Consider the following 20,120-nt stretch of genomic DNA (forward strand, 5'->3'; position numbering starts at 1 on the left):
GTGAAAATATCACCAAGGAATTGTGTGAGCCAGAGCAGATTCCTGTAGGTAGTTTAACAGCCCAGCCTCACTTGGATTTGAATTAGATTTCCCAGGCAGATTTCTTTGCTATTTCTGCCCTTCACATCCAAGTTGAAATTTTTTCTGGAGAGAAACTGTGTAGAGCTGTATGATTTTATTGCTCTTCTCTTGAGGAGAAGGGGAATTAATTGTGAAAAGCATTTGAAATACAAACAAACAACACTCTCTTTTTGAGAGAGAGAGACAATAACAGAATGAAAAATTCCCTGTTTGAAAAAAATTCTAACTGGTTAATTTTTTCAAATTAGCTTTCTTATGACAATACATTTATATGCAAGAAATCCTTTAAATGCTTTATATCTTGTGTGCCTCTGAAAGATCAGTGCAGTATAGCTAGTGCTACAAAAAGATATATTCCTTAAACTTGTATCTGATTTTATGGCACGTTAATCTTTTTGGTTTTGCAGTTCAGGAAGGCAAGCTGCAAGATTGTTCTCCATGCCTCATTTAGTGCAACAAGAAACAACACTTGCATACCTGGAGAACCAGATAGCAGCAGCACTTATGTTACAATCCAGTCACGAATATCACCACTGGCTCCTTATCTATGCACGGTACCTAGTTAATGAAGGTGAGACCTGCCAGGCTCTGGTACTTCTCTGCAGTTCTGATGGGCTTTTAAGAAACACTGTTCATGTCATGTATATATGTATGATTGCCCTTAACATCCTCCTTTTAGCACTTGGCTTCTGGACTCAGAGTTTGCTTAAAACCAAAACAAATTGGATTTGCTTCTTGCAGTGCTCAGTTCTGAGGAATCCTGTTTTGACCCAGTGACTGGGAACAGACCATGGTCTGGGGAAGCAGTGCCATCTGCAGACTCCAATAGTGGCAATTGCATTGTTAAAAAGCCCAGTGGTCTGTGAGGCAGATCCTGGGTGTTGTCTTGTAGCAGCTACAGATGTTTCAGGAAAACCAGCAGCACCTTGCAAAATACCTAATGTTCCTCAGTCAGCTGGCAATTGCTGCCTGATGTGAGATGGTTGCTCAGTCTCTGACACTTTGTATCAGAGCCCATAAAACTGCAGAGAATTTGCTGTATTGCTTGCACTTTATTCTTTTACATTCTAAAATGTCAACTGTCTGTACTGGTGAATTCCATGTGTTAAATTCTGTGAGGAAAGAAACACACAAGAAAGGTTCTGTGTGTCTATTTTATATTTGAATACATTTTCTCTCTATGCTATTATGTTAAATAAGGTTAACCATCTGACTTTACACTTTTTGGATTCTAAAGATCTCTCTTGTATCTCTGCCTGTCCACATTTATAATTTAGTAGTTCCCATTGTATTAATTCAGCCTTACTCCTGACCTTCCATAATCATTCTGCACTGAGGGAAATGAAATTGTTCGTGTTAGGCCACCTAATAGGTGTTGCCAGAATTAAAATCAAACTCATTAATTCTTGCCTTTTGACCCTTACCTTATTTAACAGGAGAGCTTACTGAACTGCATGTGGTTCTCTCTGTCCTTCCCCAGCTGAAATTAAAATATTCATCTTGGGTCATATGTTAAAGAGATTATTGTACTTTTAAAAGCCTTCACTAATTGAGAACCTCAGCTGGGTTCCTCTGGCACCTCCAAATGTTGCTGCCATGGATGGGTGTCACAAAAACTGTGCTTTGCCAGATGTGTATTGCTGCTTCACTAGTTTTCTAGAGCTGCTGAACTTTGAAAATTGCACATTCTATTATTGACCCTTTATTCTTAGATTATTTCAGTGTCTACTGAATTCTAATCCATTAAAATGCTCCATCTGTTATATGTTGATTGACAAGTTACTCTTGCATAGACTTCGCTTCTTGCAAGGGAATTCCCTCCTCTGATTTTTGGGTGAATAAAGGTGGCCTGGAAGCTGTGTGGTTTTATTAAATGTGTTTTGGTTTTCTAACAGCTGGTATGTTTTTTAGGGGCGGGATGGGGGGGGCAGTGGGAGAGAGGTTGAGATCAGGGCAGCTCTTAAAACAAGCTGGAGTAATTACTTCAGACTTCAGTTTTTCTCCCTGTTGTAGATCATCTTTAGTAGTGGTTTTGGTTTTGAGAACCTTAAATAAGACCCTTCAGAGCTCTAAAATCATCTTGTATTTCCAAAGATTTTCTGTAAGAATAGTAATATGACTTATTAGTCATATTACTATACAATAAGTATTTTGGGCTTTATTTTATTTTATTATTTTATTTATTATAATTCTTTCCTGAATGTTGTCTGCTACATTGTGGAGTGGTTATATGTAGTGAAATGCTTATGAATGTGATTTTATTTCTGATTATCTCCAGGGTTTGAATATCGTTTGCGAGAATTATGCAAGGATTTACTGGGTCCAGTTCATTACTCAGCTGGAAGTCAGTGGGAATCAACAGTTATGGTAAGTCCTGATAGTAGTTTAATGAAGAACAAGGAAGAGTTTCCCATAAAAACTACAGGGTATTACCTTTTCCATACTCTGCTCTGATCACATAAGCAGTCTCTATCCCATGGCACTGAGATTTATTCCATGTGAAACCACAGGCAAATGCTTGTTGACCCAGAGTCAGCTCTGGTGCTGTCGTGAGTATCACACAGATGAAGGAAAGTTGCATGTTCAGCTCTCGACAGTGTTCAAACAGCAGCTTTGAACCAGGGACATGCCAAAGACATGTCTCCCCTCTCAGAACACACCTTGGAATCTGGAACTGCAGAGACTGCTCCAGCTTCATGAGTGTGCAAATGTAAAGTCAGTTTTTATTCTGGGATTCATGGAAGCCGAGTGAGGACATAAAATACACAGCTCTCTCTAGGCAGGAAAAAGGGCATGAATCTTAGAGAGCTCTATGAAACATGTTAATGATAACACAGATTCTGAGTGTGGGAGACAGAGAAGTAGAAACTCCTGCAATTAAAGGAGGCTTTGATTTACAACCCTGGAAGAGACTAGGTCTGGCTTAATTGACAAAAATTTGTGGACTTTAAGCAACAGGATTACAAACTTGTGTTCCTATCATTATAAGTAAAATTGTACACTGGGTGTTTTGGTGAAGGGTTTTATAATAGTGTGATTTTATATAGTTTAAGTTAAGAATTTAGATGGTATAAGAGAGACATCTGTGTGTACGTGACATGAGAAGTTATTGGTCAAAACATAAGCTGCATTGCAGTGAGAAGTGCCACAGGTGATAGGTCATTAATCTAAAACAAAGTGTCGTTTTAAGTATCTATTGGATTAGAAAGTTATAAATTACGATGTAACCCTAAATCTTGTGACTAGTCTCCATTACTCGGAGGTGTTGTAAAAGCTCACGCCTCGACTGATGCGTTTGTTATTTTAAACAATAAATTCGTGTAGTTGCACAGTCCCATCCCTGAAAAGTTATTTTCCTCCGACACGTGAAGCACGAGAAACCGACACTGAGGATGCTTTTCTGTTTTCTGTGCAGGGTTTACAAAAGAGAGAACTATTGAAAGAGCTTCTTCCTGTTATTGGACAGAACCTCCGCTTCCAGAGGCTTTTCACAGAGTATCAAGAGCAGCTAGACATCTTGAGAGACAAGTAGCATGTCCCCAGATTTTCCCTGTGAGGCCTGGTCCGAGAGAAACTTCTGAACAGCATTAACCAGAGACAGAAGAGGAGCGAGAGCCCGGTCAGTGGGGACACTCCTGAAGAAGGGCTGTGCCGCAGAGGTCCCAGCGGATTCCTGAAAACGATGAGTGGAGGAGCTAGACAGTTTCCCAAGTGAAACTTGACCATTGAAGCTGTTTCCTCTGAAGCTGAGGCCTCTGTTTCTATGGAAAGTCATGGATATGTACTTCAGGGGGATCCTTTTGGATCTGGATCTCATTTAATATTAAAACGAGCTGAGAACTGTTTGTGCGGTTTCTTGGATGTCCTGTGAAAAGCACAGTACTTCAGAGTACACTGAACAGCATATTTAACCCTGTTTAGGGTTTTTTGCCTGAGGATTTATTGAGGCTCAACACTATATTAAATTAGATGAATGAGCCACGTAAAAAGAAATTTCATAAATATTAAGGTATTATGCAGCCAATAGACTCTTTCCTGTGAATATAATAATAAGAGGCTGTTCTAACACATGGACTATTTTTGTACTAGAATTTGCTAACTTGTAATATGGAATTTTATTTGGCCAATAATCAGGCTATCACTACAAAGTCATCTTGTAGGAATTTAATTACAAAGGCTATGTTTCAAAGTAATTCTACCAAATTAACATGTCATCATCAGGTTTTTAATTTTTCAATGTTTGTAAAAGGCATTTTGGGGGGAGGGGGAGGGATACAATGGGGTGGCTCTTTTTGTAAGTACAAAATAAAAGAACATTGCATTGGTTTAAAAAAACAAAAAGCAAAAACATGGTCTTGAATTATTACAAAGGGCACAGGCATCTCCAGAAATGTCAACACAGGCTCAATCACGTTAATGTGTCTGGAAATAAATAATTCTGTCTGGATGATCTTTCCTCTGAAAGTGTGATCAGGCAAGTGCTGGTGATGGCTGTGGACAGCTACAGCGTTTGCCTCTGGAGCCCCATCTTGGCCGAGGGAGCAGGAGCTGTGTGGGAGTGCTCATCATCTCAGCCAGAGCCAAACAGGCTCCCCTCACCACTGACCAGAGTGGGAAGGAGCTTCCTGCAGTTCTGGCCATGTTCCTTGTGGAGTGCTCTTGGAATTCCACTGAAAACAAAACAAGTTGTTTTCTTTTCCCAGACTGTGCTTGGTGGTGGGAAAGGAGCAAGTGAAGGTGTTGGTTCTTTGCAGGCTTTGTTGTTTGGGTGTGCCTCAGCTTATGCCTTGCTTTGAAATGTTTTTGAGTAAGAGAATTGAAATGAGTAAGTGTATTTAAACCCTTGTAAAAGGGTAGTTTTTCCCCTAAACCTCTAAAAAACAATATCCTTCACCCTCAGCCAGGACAAGGAGTAGCTGTGCTGCTGTGGCCAAAGAGTCTGATAGTGAGAACCAGTTGTAATGTTGTAAATAATTCATATGCTGTTGCCAATTAGACTACACTCATGGGAACAACTATTCTTCAGAGGAGAACCATAACAACATAGAATCATGGAATATTTGGGTTGGAAGAGACTTTCAGAAGTCCTTTAGTCTAACTCCCTGCGAGCAAAGCAGGTTGTGCTCACCCTTGTGCTCATGGATGCAGCCAAGGACCAACTGATGGGATTAAAACAGCAGCTGAACACCATCTTCTGGGGAGAAGGGGAGTCTGGTCCAAAGCCTGGTGCAGTCAGTGGGAATCTGGCTCTCCACTTTCATGGATTTCACTCCAGTGGCTTTGTGTAGACAGCTGCCAGGTTGATGGTTTAACAAGGAAAGAACAAAGCAGGAATGGATTCGGAGGTGTTTGTTAAGTGACACCTGGCTGTTTCTTCCTGGTAAAGACAAGGTATCCGGACTCTGACTGTCCTCTGTACAGCCTTGTGCTGTTCATACCACTCTTGTAATGCAGGCTCTTTAATGGGATTTAAAGGTAATTAGCTAAGAGACAGTAAATTTTTTGTCGTTAAGTCTTTGAAGAGACACTGAAATACTTTTTGTGAAGAGCTGTATCCATATTAAGACACCAAGTAGGTTTTTCTACCCAGTTTTTCTTGGGAGGTTCTGTCACTGCCCAAGAGACCAGGAATACAATGATTTTAAGTTCCATGCAAGAAAACATATTTAAGTGAAACAGAAGCCCTGGAAGGCTGCTCTGAGGCCCCACCAACCTTCTCCAGGCTGCACATCCCCGGCTTTCCCAGCCTGTTCCCCCCCAGCCCGGCGCGGCCCCGGAACGCGTCTGCCGCCGCCGGTGTTTCCGCGCCGCGGCCGTTCCCCGCCGCACCCGGCGGAAGGCGCGGGCGGGCCCGAGGCGCGGCCCGGGCAGCGCAGGCCGAGCAGGCCGAGCCGGCGCCATGGGCAAGCGGCAGCACCAGAAGGACAAGATGTGAGCGGGGGGCGCGGGGCGGGGCGCGGGGGGGCCGAGCTGTGCGGGGCCGTGTCTGTGCTGTGCCTCAGTGACCCCTCTGTCTCGCAGGTACATCACGTGCGCCGAGTACACGCAGTTCTACGGCGGCAAGAAAGCAGGTAAGGGGGGACGGGCCGCTCCCTCAGATCCCCGGGACAGCGGGTGCTGAGCTCCGACCCCCGGCCTGCGGCCGAGCTCACGGTACTGCTCGGAAATGCCGCGTTTGTGGCCAGATGGGCGTCCCCGCCCTCCGCCGGGTCTGTGCCCACTGGTGGGGCAGGGCCTGGGCGTTGATCATCTGATTTAAATTCAGCGCTCTCGGTCTGTCAGAGCTCTGTTGTGACCTTTTTCCGGCAGTGTAATTTCAGTTCAGAAATTTTAGTTACAGTTTTGCAAGCTTTATGTGTTTATCCTTGTCATCAGTAAATTGCCACGATTTATGTAGCAAAATATAACTTTAAAATGTTTCTTTGTTACCTAGAATACTATGTATTTATTAAAACCGTTGTGTGGGTTTTCTTTTTCCATAAACAGACCTTCCACGGACCAATTTTAGACGTTTATCATTTGATCACTGCAGGTAAGACAACAAATTTACATTATCATTATAAAATGACACATCTGTTTATCAGGCTGGTGACACTGAACTAAAGCCATGTTCTTCTGAGGCAGTTACTTTCATTGACTTGTGCCTGCTGGGGCAGTAGTGTGGCAAGAAAAAGTTGAATAAGAACTGAAACAAAGTCTGTGTGACCCATGATCAGTGTCTGCAGAGGTTGGAGGTGATGGCTGAAAGAATACACAAGTGATAAAATAATGCAGAACAATTACTGTGTACATCCCACTCTTTCAAATCTGTGTTATCAGGGCTCAAATCTACTTGTCCCTGCTCAGAATGTGCTTGGTCAGTCTCTCATCTTGCTGAGATAGTGATTAAGGTAGCTTGAAGAATATTTCTGCTATTTTTTTCTGTTTAGAGTTTACTGCTTGAAGTGCAGGAGTGAAGGAAGAGAGTTGGTATAAGTGGGTTAGAAATCCTTGTTACTTGGGTAGTTCAGGAAGTTGCCTTCCATACATATGAGCTAACAGCTGCCAGGATTATGGAAGCATCCCTAGCAAGGGATGCTGAATGTGATTGCCAATTACATCGTGATTTCCAGCTGATTTTGCTAACAAGAGTGTGTTCTCTTTTTTCCAGTTTGTCTCTGCAGCCATTTGAATACCCAGTGTGCACACCAGATGGGACAGTCTTTGACATCCTGTAAGTTCCTGTCTGTACTTAGCTTCATTTTCCTGTTGTTGAACTGCTTACAGCTGTGTAACCATCATTTGGTCTCTGCAAGTTAGCAAAGACAATCGTGGCCATCAGTAGAGGTTTCTGATGGTGCTTGTCACAAATTACTTTATCCCTTTTCAGGAGCATTGTTCCTTGGATAAAGAAATATGGAACCAATCCAATCACAGGAGAAGTAAGTAGTGATGGGTGTATTCATATCATGTCTTTGCTCTTTCTTATGCTCTTTATTTTTTAATTTAATGTGTTGGAGAAACAAAAATGCCTTAGTGAAAGCAAAAGAGATTGAATGGGAGCACAGTTTTGAAGGTGTGTGAAAGAAAGGAGAGCATTACATCTATTTATTTTTTGTAATTGGATTGTGGCAGAGGTGAGTGGTTCATTTATATGAACTCCCAGGGTATCTTGCCTGCCTTCCAGCTGTGGCATAAAGAGCACCTGTATAGATGGAAATACAAACTGTTGTTATGCTGGTGCTGCCCAGAAGGCCTAACTGGTCATTGTTGGAAAAGACTACTGCTGCCTCATATAAGCAGAATTCTGGTCTCTACAGGGCAAGGGGCTGGCACCTCTCCATCTGGGTTTAAACGTGCAGCAATGTTTCTTTAACCCAAAGGATATTTGGCATCATGCAGATTAAGGAGATTAATAGATGATATTATGAATGGAAAGGTTACACTACAGAATCTTTTGAGTTATCATGACAGTATATTTCAGAAAGCTTCTGCCATCATGGTTCACTGTGAGAGAAACTTTTGTGGGTCTCTCCCCCCTTTTTCTGCGTAAATGACAATTATGAAGGGATTATTTTCGGTAGTAGCATGAAGTTGTAAAACACTGAATGAACAGGAAGTAGAGGAAATATTTCCCTGTTAGAATGATTTTTTTTTTCTGATGTGTTAAAGTGCATTGTTTATGAGGGCACAGAGGAAAATTTTGAGCAGAAACTCCTGCTTTTTGAGCAGCTGAGATTTGTCTTTTCCTTCAGTGTGTGCAGTTACTTTTCCAGGCACTGGGTGGCAGCTATTGCCCAGGATTGCCGATGGCTCTGGGCTGTGAGATTCCTTCTGAAACATCTTGTGTTTGATTAAAGATCTTCCCGTCAGACAGATACGAGAAGAAGCTAAATACAGGTGCAACATTCCAAACTCTAAACATGAACAGCCTGTCTGAGACTTAATCTTCCTGCAGGTGTGTTTGTGCAATGGTGAGATGATTGAAGGTCTTTCTTCACACGTGAGGAGGACAGTGTGTTGTTGGGAAGGAGTGAAATTACAGCTATTTCATTTGTTTTCGCCAGCCTCTCACCACCTTGCTGCTCTCTGCATTGGCTGGGAGTTTTGGGGTGTTACCAGATCTTTTTTTTTCACTCAGAGCAGCTCATTGCAGACTGTGAACCATGATGTGGTTTAAAATTGCTTCAAGTAAATGCTAAGCAAGAAGTGTAACGTTGTGCTGATTGTGTTGTGCAATGGAGAGAGAGGGAGACTGTGCAGAATATACTTGGTGAACCATAAATGTTTAAAGGAATTCAGGCCTTGAGACCTGTTAGTTTACCAGACTTTTCCCTCTGTGGTTGATCTGCAGTGCACTTCCAGCTCTCCTCAGTGTTCATCCACCCCTTTTCCTCTGTATCACTTCTGGGGAGCTCTTTCTTCCCCCTTTTGTTCTGTGGTGGACTGGTGCTTGTACAGCTCTCTCCTCCACAGGACCAAGGTGTTTCAGATCAATTGGAAGAAAGAGGAGGCACTTGTTCTCCAGAATAGCACACAGCCCTGCTGAATCCAGCCCTGTGGAGCTCTAAGTTGAAGAGTGGGGTTGAAAGAAGGATTGTATTTAGATTTTATTTTCCAGAGGGATAGCTCAGGTTTTTGGAAGGGGAGGATGGCATTGGGCAGGAATGGGATAGGAGTGCTGGGATAAGGCAGGGTAGGTGGCAGAGGAAGTCAGTGAATTGAGCTTGTGCATCTCTGGACTGCTCTGTCCTCTGTTGAATCTGTCACTGTGTGGGCACCCTCTGTTCCCTGTGCAGCTTTTTCATGGAAACCACAAAGTATCTTTCATAATGAATTGATGACTTAGAGAAACTCAGGACTCTCTTTATTTGAGAGGAATTGAGCCAGATTAGCTGCAATGCCATGTTGTGTACAGTAACTTATGAAGTTACTTTGCACAGGTTGGTGATGAGGCTCTGGAGAATTTTTCTGTTTATTTGTCTTGAAGTAAAAAATAGTAATGAAACCCTTTGTGGCTTGTACTTCTCTGGTTGTGGTTTGCTACAGGACAGATACTTTAGAGAAGTCAATAGACTACTTGAAAATGGGGTGTTAATGGTGCACTCTTGGCACTCACTGGTTCTGTCTAGCTGTCTTATTTCTGAAGTGGACCCCTCAGTGGAGAACTGGAGAGCCTTGCAGTCATTAATATATTTTGCTGTGCTCCAGGGGGTAGGACTGTGCTAGTCTTTTATTAATTGGCTCTTTGTGAACTGATCTACAAGGGATTTCTCTGATTCTTCTGAATCCTAAACTATTGGACTAGCCTTTGTTTTTAAAGAAATGCTGCAGTGCAAATCACCGTTGACCTTTGTCTAGAATTTACCATGAGCTATTCTAGAGAGTAACTTTAGATTTATCCCCCCCACCCCTTTTTAAGAATGCATTGGTGTAAAAAATGCTTGTTTTACTGCTACACCAATAATTTTGGAAGAAGCAGTGCATTTCTTGCAGCTGAACTACAGTCTGTCAGTTGGCATTGGCTCCCTTTTTTTGTCAGCTTTGTCAGGACACTGCCCTGGCTTATCCTTATGCTAAAATTGCATAGAATAAAGAGGAAAGTGATAGTTAGCTCATTCCTTTTTACTGACAACAGCACTTTGGTGTCTTGGGCTTGCAGAGTGTTGCAGGCTTGCCAGAATGTTTCATGTAGTGACGTTCTGACAGTCTGACCAGTGTGCCCACAGGAGGCAGCCAGCTGGGATCAGGATACCTGTTTCAAGTAGTGAGATTGGCCAGAGCATGTCTGGTTGATTGGAGTCTCAAATATGAACAGATCAGCGTGCCTTTTGACAGGAATTTCAAGGAAATTGTTCTTCTTTGTTACGTGGATATGTTACATGTGGGCTGAGCTATTTTTCCTCCTGTGCATTGTAATGTGTCTGATGTCAATACCTATTTTTTCCACTCTGGTTCAGTGACATTGTGACTGTGTGTGGGCAGACCAGATTGTTGTGGCTGTGCTTTCAGCCTCTATCAAGGCTCTGTAACCTTGGGCAAATATCTCTGTTCCCTTGTCTCAGAAGTAGCTACTGTCTTTGTCCCTTGTTCCCCCTTTTCTTTGGGAATTTAATTCTTTTGGACACTGGAAAGCCAGTTAATTCGATTCAGTCCAGTTAATTTAGCCTGGCCTAAGAGTCAGCTTAGGAGACCTGAAGATGCTGTGTGGTGGATTTATGAGACTGAGAGTCACATTTCTGGTCTGAATGAGGCAGAACAGAATTTGTGCTTTGCCCCATCCCATGCAAGGTTAAGATCCAGACCTGCAGGCCAGAGAGGGTGTTTTCTTAAGCATCACAAGGTTTTAGCTTCTCACTAGGTTAAGGAGGAAACTTTTTATAAATTCTGAGGGTTTTTTACAGGTTAGAAAAGCCTTTTGCTTAGGCTGCCTCTGAAGATAACCATAAAGAGGAGTCTGGTGCATATGAAGAAATAATAGAAGGCAGAGCCACTGACATGGAAAATGAGAACCAACTTTGGAGTCAGAAGGCTAAAAATCCCTGACTTTTCCCAGTGAGACAACTGCCTTTTAAAAAGAGAGAGCTGGACACAAAGCTTTGCTCTGTGTACAATATAAATATTTGCTATTTTTCTCCCACACTCTTTAATCCTGTATTTACCAAATATAGCTGACTTGGGGTGAAATTATGACTAACATGATGAAATAATTGTGGCAGTACAGGTGCCTGGCTCCTGCAGTAAGCCTGTCTGATCTGGGCTTTGGAAGCACCAGAGAGCTTGTACCTGCAATGCCCTGCAGCAATGACAGCCTGCAGTGGACACCTCTTCCCTCCAGCACTGCTCATGAGGAATGTAAACAGTGCCCTTTTTATCAATCATTTGTTTGAAGTAAGGTTGGTAAGATGATGCTTGCCATAATAACTACAGGCACTTTCAAAACCTGTAACTTCTTACCCTCAAAAGAAAAAATTGCAACTAAATCTGTTATTTCAAAACTTGGAAAATCATTCTCAAATACATTCCTTAAATATATTGATCTTCCAAATGCTGGCAGCTATTGTTACTTCATTTTATTGTTGAAATCATGATTTCTTTTCAATTTGGTCAGCTACATTTCAGTGAGTCTCATAGATCCCACAGCAATCAGTTGCTGGTTTTGCAGTGTAGCTTGCTGACCTGGTTTAATGAAGAGGATATGAAGAAGATTACTTCTTTTACTGCTAATTTGTTAATCTCATTTAAAAAAGGAACAAACAACCTTACAACACTTTTTTTTAATGCACTAAAAAAGTCTTTGGCTATCTAAATAAGGGAAATCCTGTCTGAAAAGGATGCAGAAATTGGAGCAAAGGTGAAACTTCCTTAAACATAAAAGTATTTTTACCATGTTTGTATTTTGAAAGCATAGAGATAGAAATAGAAAACACTGATAATTGTTTCTTCATCCAGGGAGTGAACATAATGAGAAAGAGGGCTTAGGGGGTTTTTTTCTGCTTTTTCAATATTCTGAATAAAAAAACAGCGTGTGAGCAATGTGGGAAATATCAAGTACTGTAGGAACAGGTGTTAAAGCACAGTTCAAGTTCCAACCAGGACTTTATGGTTCACTACAAATTGCTTTCCATCTCTGTCACATAATCAGTGCAGGGTTCCTGTGTTTCAGGAATGGATTCCTGAAAGTGGGTTGGATGAGCTTCACACATTACTGAGTCAGAGGTGTTGAGATCACAGTCACAGACAAAACTCATCCAACCCTGAGTCAAGTGGAACAAATCTTGGGCCTGAACTGGGAAGAGGACAAGTTCAAATTTCATGTGACCCTTACTGGCTAAATCAACAGTGACAATGGCTTTTAACTCAGTTCTATGGTCTGTGAGGTAATTTACTGCAGATTGCTGCTTTAATTGTGTTGTTCCAGGTGTGTTTCTAGATAATGAGCAGCAAATAATGGATGTCATCAGACAAAAACCTATGGTTTGAAGGTGACCCCTTTCAGGCCAGTGTAGCAGTGTACATTGTCAGGAAAATGCAATAGCTGTAGATAATGTTCGGTGGGAGGCATTTTCAGAGTGTTTGTTGAGGCCTTTCTGTAACCTGGTGGTAATGTTACCTTAGCATTCTGATGATCATCTAAAACTGGCACGTTGAAGCTGGAGTCAAATTTTCCTTGTGCTTTTTCATGTCTTTGTCTTGAAAAGTTTTCTGCACTTACCATTCCCAAAGAGATGGTGCTTTGAGCATTTTCATCTTTTGTCTAGATACAAAACACTGGCAGGAAAATGCTGTGCAGACTTCCACAGGCAGGCTATGTCCACATGAGTTTTCCATATCTAGAGTGCTGGGACTGTCTAATTAAGAGCTAAATAGGTTGACCAGTTGAGATAATTTTCATTATGTGGAAGTCAGGGTGAGTCATATCCCTCTCACATTGTTTTTTTCCTCAGCATCAGAGCACAGCACCTGAAATCCAAGTAGTCCGCTGTGTTTTCTCCTTGGGGCTTTGGAAATGAGTGATCATTTAGGTGGATCAGTAACTTCAGGTCTCATTTGGATGTAATATGAGTGATGTATAACAGAGAATTTTAATTTTTCTCTAGAGAACTCCTTTCACATACATGTCAGAAGACGTCGGCACATCTTCAGCTTTGAAATTCAAAGTGTATTTCTTAATTTGTCTGATGCAACTCAGTCAGGCCTTCAGATATTGCATAAGTTTAAATGTCAATTGCCCCCTTTTTTCCCCTTTTGTTAAACTTACCATATTTTTCCTGTATATTTGAAGTGAGATTTTTTTCCTGTTTATTTGTAAGAAAAGTTTCAGTGTGGGGTGGGAATACAGTTTTTTTCTGGGTGAGTAACAGCTTATTACAGAGCAGAGAACAAAGCTTACAGAAATAAAGCCAAGGGAAGCTTTGTTGTTGAAAAATGATTCAGACAAATCGAACTTGGTTTTCATGTGTTGCAGTAAGAGGAGTGAAATGATCAGGAACAGAAAACTGGAAGACTGTCTGAGGTCTTCAGCTGTCTCAGTCTGCTTTGCAAACTGCATGCTCTGTCTTGAACCAGTGTTTGCTTTCTGCCTGCTATGGCTGCTGAGAGCTTCTGCTGATGGTTTTTCATCTGATACATATCTTCTGTAAATTTTGGGTTTGACCAGCTTAGTCTTGTTTGTATTTGTGCCAAAATTGTGCTTCTCTCTGTTAGTGTTTACAGCTGTGTATTTGGCATAAAGGAATTTAATGCTTTCTTGACATTTTGTTGTTGAGACTTGTATTTTCCTGTCAGATGTTCTTCATGCCTTTAAGTTCTCCATACCCTACATGGTCAGAGTTCTCCTCCACATCTCTTAAATTTGAATATATCTTCTTTGAACAGAGTTAATCTTAATCATACACAGTAAGTGCTGTGTGAGTGCCTGCTACAGGGTGAGAATATTTTCTAATCTCTTCCTGAAATACTTTGATAATACTTTGATATATTACACGATAGTGTAAAACCAAAAACCATTTCAGTGTATGTGAGAGGAAAGGTGCTTTGAGAAAATGGCAATTAATTGCATTTTCTTTTGGTAGGCTGGGTCATTTCAGAAGCAGGTATTTATTTATAAGTTAGCCAGGATGAGCAGTAGTTCCTCTTTTTCTCTTTTTTTTTTGTTGTTTCCAGTTGGATGTTGCTGCCTGTATTTCTGTGGGCAGTAGCAGCCTTTCAGACACGGGTGGTTACAGCTGTCGTTGTCAAGCATCTCTCTCCAGGTGCATTTTTGTCTGGGGCAGCAGACACAGGCTGCTGCTCAAATGCCCAGAATCCACTTTGAACGAGATGAACTCTTCAATATGCAGCAACTGAGCCGTGTCGTCTTACCTCATTGGCCTCAGAAATTATTAGCTTTTACTCAACAGTCTAAATGCATTAATAATTGACTAGTGACCATAAATTTTCAAGGCCCCTGGATAGAAACATATGAGGACATGATTCCTGCCCTGAGGAATGACCAGGAAGTCATGTGTCATAACTGGAAATGGTCATAAAACACAGGGGTGGTCAAGGGGATGAAAATCCCACTGAGTCATATCCTGACAGATAACTCCTTTTTCGAGTTTTCTGAAAATTTCCCACTCTCCTTTGTTGCTGACAAACATGGATAGCTGGTTCTTTCTTTACCAGAGTTGTTTGTGTGTTTTACAGCAGTGTACCCAGCACTACTAATAGTTAGCCTTCATCTATCCTAAAAAGGGGATTTATTTTTCAATTCCCTGTATCTTTGGGAATCAGCGAGGGTGAAGGTGAGATTTGCCTCTACTTACTGCTCAAGTGCTTTATCAAAAAAAGACTTATAAAACCTTCCAGTGTCATGAGTCACTGGTCAAGCTGCTGTTCCTCCTTCACACCTTGCTGACTGTGCTGGTGGTGGGCAGTGTTTGATCCAGTAACCCACCTCTGGACACGGCAGATAAATGTTTCTACCATTATTTCTAATGCATTATGTCCCTTACAGCAAAAAAGTATTTACATCTAGGTTTTACAGACTGAACAGATGGTCTCTTCTTTTCCTTTTCTGTGTTTTGGTGTAAGTGTGCACATTGGATGGGATTTTGTGACTGTGACACTTGAAAAACTAGCAGCTGTGAAGCGCTCTAGCCTTAAATGAGATGCAGCATGAGGTTTCCCACAGATCTTTACTTGCCTGTTTTTCACTAAAATTGGAGACTAGATTTTTGGTGCTTCTGCAAAGCTTTATTTTCTTTGAACTGTATTTGGCTGTGGGTCTCTGGATTGGTAGACTTCTGACTGCATTAAGACTGCAGGTTTGATCTTGCAATGCAGCCACACATCTTTTTCTCATGGTAATTTCTGTTAATGTGCTCTTTGATAGAGCAGCATTATTGCTGGTATCTGTGAGCCGTGTGTGTTATCAACCATATCTTTATGGTTCTCTGGACAAGGCTTTGGTGACCATATGGTGTCAGTTTAATTAACTTTTAAATATGTAAATACAGTGGTCTGGAAGTGTGTAATGAAGGATCTTCTGTGTCCATTTCCATTCTAGCCCAGCAGTACATGAGAACTGCAGTTAAACAGCAGCTTCATCCAAGAATGTGAATTGAGGGTATCTTTTTAGCATTAGGTAGGCAGCTGTGATAAATATGGAGCATTTTTGTTGTTGAATTGAACGTAGAAATAATACCTTGAATTGTGAGGCTGTTCTGGCCTCTTGGCTGCTGAGCCCAAATTTTTCATGCAGTGTTAAACTACACATAGATGGCTTATCTCGTTAAAACAGTGCTGCTGTTTCCAATTGTAAACCCTAATGTGTAGACCTGAGGATTTCCAATGCCCTTTATCATCATTAAATCCGTTTACAGGATCTGAAATAAGTAACATTATACATGGAATTATTCCAGTACTGTTCATTGAATTCATGTCCCCATTTTTTGTGAAGATTTTATAGCAAGGAAAATTGTAAGAGGGCTTCTTAAAATGGGAAGTTGTATGCAAAGTTATACGTAACAGGTCTCATCTCTAAAGGAACCAAAGCATGTAATACAGAATTCATTTGCTGTTGTTAAGCTAAACTTGGTACTTGGTAGGCAACACTGCGTTTCAATATTAGTGTTTGTTCTGGCTTTCTCTTCTGCTTGAGGTAACTCTGTGTTTCTTGTTTTGGTGGGATGAAAAACCATCAAATGGCCATGCCAGCTCTGAATGATTTTTGACCTCCTGTTATGAACCAGTTCAGATGTGACACATTAATTTTTCCCCATGTAGTGTGTTGGCCCTGGCTGGACCCCAGGCACTGCCAAAGCCCCTCTCTCCCTGGTCCTCCACAACTGGACAGGGGAGAGAAAATGTCACTGGGGGTTCATGGGTTGAGATAAGGGTAAGAAGAGATTTTCTTCTTAGATAAGTTATCCCAAAGGCCTTACCACCATTTCTGATTGTCCCAACCTTGGCCAGCAGCATGTCCATCCTGGAGCCAGCTGGACACAGCAGAAGCTTCCAGTAGCTTCTCACAGAAGCCACCCTTGTAGCCTCCTGCTACAAAAACCTGGCCACACAACCCCAGTACTAGCTTCCCTGGGTTTTTGTGTGTTCCTGACAGAGTCCAATCCCCAAGTGCTGAACATTTGAACACTTACTCAGTTACTGTTGGTAGGATGGGAAAGTCTGTCTTTACTAAACGCAGTTCTTGCTGCACGTCACCAACTCTGCCCATGTGTGGGTAGAGAATCAGTGGAGCCCTTTTTGATTGCTTTTCAGGCTGGTGCATATCCAACAGGGTCAGAGCCTCATTAACAAGAAGAACGTGCAGCCAGAGACCAAAGAGATTCAGCGAGTGTAACTAATGGATGCATGGGGATTGTAGGTCATATCTGCATGAGACACCCAGCGATGACAGAGAGTGATTTAATTCGAAACAATCGGCGTGTTCCATCCGCGAGCTGCCACAGTGCCCCACTAACCTCCGTGGCGTCATCACCTCTGCCTGGCTATCAATAAAGGATGCTGCCCTTTGGGATCCCGCAGGAGCCACTGCTGTCAGCTGACAGATGAGAGCGTGCGGGGCGCTGGGGCTTCTCGCTGCCGCAGGAAAGTAGGTCATGGCCAAAAGTAGCCTTGGCTGCCTTTGTGGAAGTGTGCCTGTGAGAGAGGAGTCAGCTGAGAAAAGAGCTCGCACGGTTTTGCATTTGTTTTTTTTTTAGCCCTTCCTTGCTGTGGAGCAGCTGGCACTACGTGCCATGAAATGCGTCTGCTTTCCAGTATTTCTGCATAAAATATTTTTAGAAGGGAATATGCGGCTCTTATTTCTGCTCAAGGGAAGTGGCAGATGCTTGTGGCCTTTTCATTTTCATTAGGAATTTAGAATTTAATTAGATCAAGTGTTTTTAATAAACACTTTTTTTCCTCTTGCTTTCTTAACTGGAGCGTGGCTGAAACTGGATGGTGGGTGTGTGTCAGGGAAACTCAGGTTGAAAATAGTTTTGAACTTGAGCTATGTATGCAACATTTGTTCTCTCTTAAGCCTTATTAATAATAAAAAATAGATGAAAACAAGTACTTTAACTCATTTTAGGATTCATTCACTCCTGCTGTCTCTTCCCATGAAGATCAGCACCCATTTGTGGCATAACAGTCATTTCCATGGCAACAAACTGTGTGATGGTACTTGGAAAGCTTTGACTTTTGATGGAGAATAAATAAAAGGAGATTCACCCACATGCAAGATAATCCTGTTTTTGTGTGAAATGAGAGGAAAAAAATGATGTTAGACAGTGGCCTATATCCTGTCCTTTTACCCTTTCCTGGGTAATGTGTAGGTGTTTCAAAACTGGACCTTCTGGAAGTCCTGGTGTGTGGACTCCCTCCTTTGTGGCTGCTCTATGTGCAGTTGCCAGATCCTGTAGCCTGGTCCTGGGCACAGAACAATCCTTTGTAGCAGATCATCACCTGGTTTTGCTGTTCTGAGGCTCCAGAGATTTCCTTAGACGAAACACTAAATCCCCCTCTTGCCTTGCCACGCAAGCCGAAGCACAGAGCTACTCCAAAGCTGACGTGTCAAGGTCACTTCTTCAAGAGTAGCCTGATAGAAGGCCAGCCTGTGGCAATAAAAGTTTGTAATATTCGTACAGCACTTCACTACAGAGTTCTCACTCCAGGCAGTATTTCAACTCCTGTATGACAATCATTGTTTTTTATTTACTGTTGACATAAGACTGTGTAAGTGCTGGTCTCTGTGGGGAGCAGATCCAGCACAAGCAGCTGGTGCACCATGAGTAACTGATGCTGAAAAATAACCTTTTTCCATATTATGGAAAGGTATGACCTGAAATACCATACTATTTCCCTGGGTGCAGAGTGAGAGTCCGAGGACTTGGCAGCTCTTCTAACAATACATCATACGGTGACAGATGAAACAGTGCACTGCAGCTCTTGCTACCTTTAAAGTCTGCACAGCAGTTTAGTCTGTCTTTTCTACTAAATTTCTGTCAAGGTATAAATCTGAATCTTTAATCACGCTAAACTGTTTCTTAGGGAACTGTTTCCATTTTTCTTTAAAGATGCTCATATGTTTTGGGCATACCTCAGGTCTGACAGGAGGATAATTTAAGGACCTTTCTTGAAATTACCAATGTTTCCAGTGGTTGTATTTCTAAAGAAGCTTTCTCTGAAACATAATCTTGGGGCTGTTGCACAACATGTGCACAGATGGATGCTGCTTTGTGTTAACAGTTGTTTAGGTTGAACATATCTGTCCAGGATCAGATGATAATTTTGGCAACTCTGCAGTTCCCCTACTACTTCTTTGATAATTTTTTTCTTGTAAGAAGATAAATAAATAAATAAATCTCTGCATTCACTTAGTCATTTCAGAAGCTGCCATTGCCTTTGCTTTCCTTCTTTGTACCCCAGCAGTGGGCAGATATTGGAGTGTTGTGGGTGGTTTTTTTGAGAATCCACTTAAGAAAAAGCAGCGGTACTGGTTTTCCATCACATAACTAAATATAACCAAACCTGGCCTCTTTTATCCATTCCCACCTTATTCCTACTAGTTCTCATTGCTCTTCCTGCTAATAAATTAGAGAGATTGTTACCTTTCTGGCAGCAAATGAGCCTGCCAGTTGGTTGAGAGCAATTTGAGAAGCGCCTTTTATAAACGAATGAGTCCAGCTGTCATAACATGTACTCTGTAAACCTAGAATATGAATTTTGATTAGGCACAGAAAGCCCACTAACTTAGTTTCACACGATTTCTTTATTGCTCTTTGCCATAATGATTGAAGCAGCAGTGTCGGCACCGGGGCTGGCAGATCTCCACTCGTAGCTGTTTATAAAAGAGCTGTCTGGGTTATAAAAACCTCCCTAATCTCTTCAGGTGTGTGTTTTGAGAAGAGAACCGATTGTTTCTTTTAAAAGGCCTGTCCTGTGTGTGCTTTTAAGGATCCATTTGGCAGTGAAACTGTCTCTGACAGCTGATACAATCAAAGGGTTTGTTTTTTTATAAGTCTCAGATCCTGACTCAGCCCTGCAGCTCGTTGGGCTGGACTTTCGTCTCCAGCTGGGTGCCCCAGTCGAGCACTACCTGACCATCCCAGCAGGCTGTGCTGGTGGGATCACCCAGGCTGTGATGTGCCCTGTCTTGCCAGTGATGTACCCAAATCACATCCTGACCCCATGGAATGACTGGCATACGTGGGCCTGTCATGTTACTGAAGGTTCACTGTTATTTTGGGTGTGTTTGCAGCTTCCATGTCTTAGGGAAGGCTGCAGGACAGGAGCAGCCTGATTGTCCAGAAATGTTTGCCAGCCCAACAGCTCTTCTTTTCCCATGTCAGAAAACCCTTCCAGAGAGGGGGCAGCAGAAAAATGCCATAGACATCCTTCTGATGAAGCATGGGAGAGCAGGAGTAACTCAGTTTGCAGTGTCCTCTCTAGAGCTGGAGAACATTATCCCAACCTTGGCTGTAATCTTAGTTCCCTGTTCAGTAGAATTGTTACCTGGGGATTAAGTGGCTGAAAATCCCTCCTGGGACTCCCTTTGTGACCCCAAGTGCCTCTCC

General features: G+C 42.1%; 2 protein-coding genes across 3 annotated transcripts in view; both read left to right on the forward strand.

The window, feature by feature from the left end:
* HIRA (histone cell cycle regulator) overlaps window positions 1–3,924 on the forward strand; it is a 33,325-nt gene extending 29,401 nt beyond the window's left edge. For both annotated transcript variants that reach the window (XM_069030851.1, XM_069030852.1), the window contains exons 23-25: window positions 489–652; window positions 2,360–2,448; window positions 3,497–3,924. In XM_069030851.1, the coding sequence (XP_068886952.1) occupies window positions 489–652; window positions 2,360–2,448; window positions 3,497–3,613 (370 nt within the window). In that variant the 3' untranslated portion in view covers window positions 3,614–3,924. The remainder of the gene's footprint in view (window positions 1–488; window positions 653–2,359; window positions 2,449–3,496) is intronic.
* A 1,978-nt stretch (window positions 3,925–5,902) lies between these two features.
* PPIL2 (peptidylprolyl isomerase like 2) overlaps window positions 5,903–20,120 on the forward strand; it is a 68,285-nt gene continuing 54,067 nt past the window's right edge. Inside the window, exons 1-5 of the mRNA XM_069030708.1 lie at window positions 5,903–6,012; window positions 6,103–6,152; window positions 6,568–6,613; window positions 7,232–7,294; window positions 7,451–7,502. Coding sequence (XP_068886809.1) covers window positions 5,981–6,012; window positions 6,103–6,152; window positions 6,568–6,613; window positions 7,232–7,294; window positions 7,451–7,502 — 243 coding nt within the window. The 5' untranslated portion in view covers window positions 5,903–5,980. The remainder of the gene's footprint in view (window positions 6,013–6,102; window positions 6,153–6,567; window positions 6,614–7,231; window positions 7,295–7,450; window positions 7,503–20,120) is intronic.

Source organism: Aphelocoma coerulescens, chromosome 15, assembly GCF_041296385.1.
Source record: "Aphelocoma coerulescens isolate FSJ_1873_10779 chromosome 15, UR_Acoe_1.0, whole genome shotgun sequence".
Taxonomy (NCBI): domain Eukaryota; kingdom Metazoa; phylum Chordata; class Aves; order Passeriformes; family Corvidae; genus Aphelocoma; species Aphelocoma coerulescens.